The sequence below is a fragment of the Penaeus vannamei genome, chromosome 16 (genome assembly GCF_042767895.1).
Source record: "Penaeus vannamei isolate JL-2024 chromosome 16, ASM4276789v1, whole genome shotgun sequence".
In the NCBI taxonomy this organism is placed as follows: domain Eukaryota; kingdom Metazoa; phylum Arthropoda; class Malacostraca; order Decapoda; family Penaeidae; genus Penaeus; species Penaeus vannamei.
Window position 1 is genome coordinate 11,816,724 of NC_091564.1, and position 5,000 is coordinate 11,821,723.

General features: G+C 33.3%; 1 protein-coding gene across 4 annotated transcripts in view; it reads right to left on the reverse strand.

Annotated features, from left to right (window-relative positions):
- The window catches only part of LOC113815840 (methyltransferase-like protein 22), a 10,433-nt gene that overhangs the window by 5,298 nt on the left and 135 nt on the right, over window positions 1–5,000 (reverse strand). Inside the window, exons 1-4 of one of the 4 annotated variants that reach the window (XM_027367853.2) lie at window positions 4,823–5,000; window positions 3,775–3,900; window positions 610–759; window positions 182–211 (exon numbers count right to left, since the gene is read on the reverse strand). The exon at window positions 4,823–5,000 is cut by the window's right edge and continues 135 nt beyond it. In XM_027367853.2, the coding sequence (XP_027223654.1) occupies window positions 182–211; window positions 610–759; window positions 3,775–3,900; window positions 4,823–4,910 (394 nt within the window). In that variant the 5' untranslated portion in view covers window positions 4,911–5,000. The remainder of the gene's footprint in view (window positions 1–181; window positions 212–609; window positions 760–3,774; window positions 3,901–4,822) is intronic. The other 3 variants (XM_027367854.2, XM_027367855.2, XM_070131246.1) reach the window with 3 other exon arrangements.

Consider the following 5,000-nt stretch of genomic DNA (forward strand, 5'->3'; position numbering starts at 1 on the left):
ACTTAAAAACCAAACACTATCCCTATGCATTCCTTTCTTAAATTTTTAAAATAATATTTCAATAGATTTACCAAACAATCAGTAAACATCCCTAACATTTCTACCCTTTTCAATGATGACTTCAACTCAAAAGACTACGATGAAAATATAACTTAAGACATCTGGATGATCTAGGTCTTACCCCTTTCCTTTGAGAAGAAAAGATATTGTTCTGGAGATCATCCCATATTCATCAGCAAGCGATGGTCATTAAGCACATTACAAGGGTTGGAAGGATCATCAGCAGGCAAACAAGAAGTCAAAGAGGTATATGATGGAAAGTCGAGCACAAAGACAGCAAGCAAAGTGGCAAATGGTGAAATCATAATTTGCAAGGATGGTATAAGGTTTGTTAGCAAACACAGCTGAGAACATATATGTAAATCAGATACGCAGTTTTCAGTCCTATTCCTCTGTCAAAGACTATTCAAAATCAATACAAAACAAGTCATCACTATCCAAACTGGCACTGTCCATTAGCTTTATACATACATCTTGAGAAATACCTAATATCAATAAAACCTTGCAGTTCATTACTATCACATTTTCCAAAACCCAAGAAAATCTTACCAATGAGAACAACACCTTCCTTCTTATGGAGATTGTTCTTTCTTGTGACTTGAAGATCTCCATCAGCATCTGCCACCGCCTTCATTATCTTGCTGCCCTCACATGTCGTCATATAGGAAGGGTACACAAAATCAAACCTAGATAACACAGCTGTGGGGAAATAAATCATTGAATAATAAATGACATGAGAGCTAAAGCTATGACTGATCCTTTACAATCTACTAATCAAACTATACACAAAATGTATGTGTTAATCCTAAATTCTTTGAAACATTTCAAATTTCAAAATGTATTATTAGCAAGTGTCTTAATTTTGCAAACATTTTGTTTCTCTTGTCCAGCTAAACAATCTATATTAATTTATCATAATTCTCAGAAATTGGAATTTCTCCAAGGCTAAGCACAATTATGTTTTAAAAGATATGAAGAGGCCAGATTTCAGAAAATCAGGTCATAGTATGGAATGAGCAAGGTGGATTATCTCTGACCTAGACTTCAAAAAACTACTGATATATATATATATTATATGCTGAAAGAAAGTGTAGTAAACTATGGCACAGCTAAAGAATGGTGAAAATATAAAAGGTTATTGGTGTTATTACATACACATTAGAGAACACCTTTTTCTTTTGTAAAAATACATACCTTATATCATTGGAAATTTACCTTTAACTTTATGAATCACTTAAAAATCCTATGTTATGCACCACATAAAAGAGTAACAGACAAACACAAATTACGTGTTATTTGTACTTTGCATGTTAATTGAATATTAAATATAGATAATGCATATCTAATACACATTTACAGTGTGAGATGTATTGTAAGCTGAGGCATTACTGAGGCTTAAGACAACAGTTTTGGTCTTAATAGCTGCAAAACTTAGAAGATGGCACCAGATTCTCATGCAGAAGCATTTCCAGAGTTCAAAGTTATGACTACCCTTGACTCTACTCTGAGTGCTCACCCAAAGACTCAAGTGCCTCCAAACAGGATCAATTGTGTGGTTTAGCTGAAGGGAGAATAGTTTCCTATGAATAAGACAAATACAATCCACATAGGTATCAATATCTTATTTCTACAAAAATCTTGATGCTGTGCAACTATACTTATAAAAACTCGAAATCACCTTTTTCAATATTGCATATATGTTCTAAAGATACACAGATGCAGGCTTCAAAAATGCAACTAAATATACCTAGGTCTCAAGTTAACTTTCTACAATGGAAAAGGCAATAAAGGATTTCAATAACTGCATTTATCATTAATTCAATATAAATGACACTACCATCATCATAAAAGGGAAGATATATATATCTGTATCTGTGGAAGTTGTATTGTATCAGACTGCTTTGTAAGAGAGTCTGAATATTTGTTGTTAATACTTAGTGATTTCTAGTATTCTGTACAAGAAAAACAACTTTGTGGATTTTTCAAAAAATATTTTATATGTTTTCCTATGGGATAATCTTGCATTAAGTGTTAATAAAACAAATTTCAATAACACAAAAACACACACACACTATACACATTATCATCACAATAAATGAGAAATAACATCTGCATTTACTGCATTTAAAAATATTAACACTGTCAGTCAGATGGTATTGGTCTCATGAAAGCCACACTACACTGACTCAGAAAACTTTTTTGTGTTGCACCCTTTGCATTCATCCAGAAAATGAGTTTCAGAAGTCATCAATCCCAGAGACTGTTCAATAAGGATAAAATTAATTTTTATTTTGTTCGGTTGAAAAAATATGAACTGTTCACAGTCCAGAGTGGAGACAGTACCAATTGATGCTCTGTTCAAAGCACTCTGAAAATACATGTACACTAGGAGAAGAAAGACTGTGAGAACAAAGGCAGTAGAACAAAGTTACATGAAACTAACAGACACAAGGACAGTCTTGACTCATTTGTCATATGGATGATTGATTTTGTATAAAATCACATAAGACATCTTTTGGTACTTGAAGAAAAAACAGCTTTAGAATATATAAATAAATAAGATGGGTAGGTATCAAATGCTGCATAGCCTTAAACTACAGATTCTATAGATTGCCACCTCCACCTATGTGCTGGGAATAATTGGGGTACGAATCAATCATGGCACCAGACTTCCGAGCACTAGACCAATACTCAGGCATTTTAGACCACTGAGCCACTGATTATAGTTCAGATCAATCATCCGGAATTAACATATAACCTTTATATAAGTTTAAAAAATCCTGTACACCATATCACAAAAAACATATAAATGAATATATCTTTTGAGAAAACATTCATACCCCATACTTTTCATACTTCTGTGATAAAGATATATTTTTGTACACCATTGCCTGAGACAGAATGTATAGGTGTGTAAGTGTGACAGGGGGTAAAATACCAGGGCATGCATTAAAAACTTTCACACTAACTAGTGTTGCAGAATATGGAAAGAGAATACCTGTCCGAAGAACTGCTTGTTTAAAACAAAAAATCCTTACTTCAAAATGCAATGACACTATCTACTTGAAATTCAGAACAGACTTGCAATAATACTATAATATACAATTGTAAGGTATAAAAGAAAGCCTTTTACAACTCCTGACACTACAGAATTCCTAAATATTCAGCAAAAAAATCAAAATAAAAGTTTTTTTTTTCCATCTCTAAAAGTGTGTTAAGTTCCTTGAAATTCATATATGAAAAAAAAAAAATGAAATCAAATCCATAAGAACATCTTTTTTATTTACAAAATCTCAAATAAATGCAGGAAAAAAATGATATATTTATCTATTACAGGAAAATCATAAACACAAAAAAGAGACATCAACAAAACATATAACATAAAAATGTAAAAAACTGATCAATCAATATAACATAAAAATGTAAAAAACTGAACAATCAATAACACAACAACTGCAAACACAGTTACCATGAAGATATATCATCAAAGGTAAAAATGGATCAAGAAACAGCAGACCTAGGTGACAAAAGGGACTGTTATTACTAATCACAGCAGCTACCTAAAGAAAGGGTCAATCTTCAACAACAAGCTTGGAGGTACCACAGACTGTTGCAGGGATACAGCAAAGGTATAATGGCAAAACACATGGGTCATTTGTGTCATACAGCCGAGCAACAAGCAATGCTAAACATCTGGGAGGAACTGATGCCTACTTTCTCGCTTTGCACTCCAGAGCACCACCTGGCCATTGGCTCCCAGGATACACTCAAACAAATCCTCGTCCTCCACCTCCTGCGACTTATCAATCTGTTGTGATACTTGTGAAATTGTGCTCATATCTGAAATTTAGCAGTGGTGATCTTTTGATAGGTCCAGTAACATAATCTCAAATGCAAGCATACATCCACCCAGTTACAGTTTTCTCATAAGGTTTCAAACACTCATATGCTTATTCACTCAACCAAAAATATCCACACAGAAACACAAACACAGACATACACTTACAGTAACTTGTGCATGCAAACATGTTCATATGCACATAAATGCACACATCTTCACACACATACAAGCAGATACAAACACACATCAGACATAAAATCTATACTTAAAAATAAACATAATACTTACATATATAAAACTTTATAGTACAAACATAAACATGTATGAATATGAGTCATGTCCACATTTCAGTTTTAAGGAATTCATATAATGTCACCTTAATTAACATAATCAGGATACAAGCATACGTCCTTGGCATTTAAAATTGGCCCTCAGCAATCCTTAAATTTGTCATATAAGCCATAAGATAGTGGGCTTTTCAATAACTATTGGTAAATAATTGCTAATACAGTTTGAACCTGTAAAACAACAGTATATGACATCTTTTCATATTACTTATCTTGGTGACTTTATCTTTAAATTCTACAAATTTTGTAAAATACTGTCCTCTAAAATAATCATAACTATCAATTCATCAAGGCAATCACTGCACTGTTATCATAGTTCTTATTTCCTAATATCTATGTCATATCAACTATTAATCAACTTCAAAAATTGAACTCGGACATCACAATTGTATTATAATTAGTAAACCAAAAATGATCTGCCACAGGAAAGTCTTACTGAATTTTTATCCCTTGTGGCAGCGCACATCTATCACACCCATTGAAAACTGACACATTGTGGATATAGTAATAATAAAACTGATGATTGAAAAAACCGATAGGACGAGAGTAATATGACGGCATTAATGCAACTTGCCTCCCGAGGAACCGTCAATCACTTCTTCCTTGGAGAAATGATGTACTTCTGAAGTCACAGTGAGCTCCTCTGAATCCTCTGAAGCCATGTTCTCTCTCTTCTAACATCCGCTGTGGTTTAACCCAGAAGACTTATCCGAGAAGACAGTAAGTGGGACGAAAATAACCCGATCTGTGTC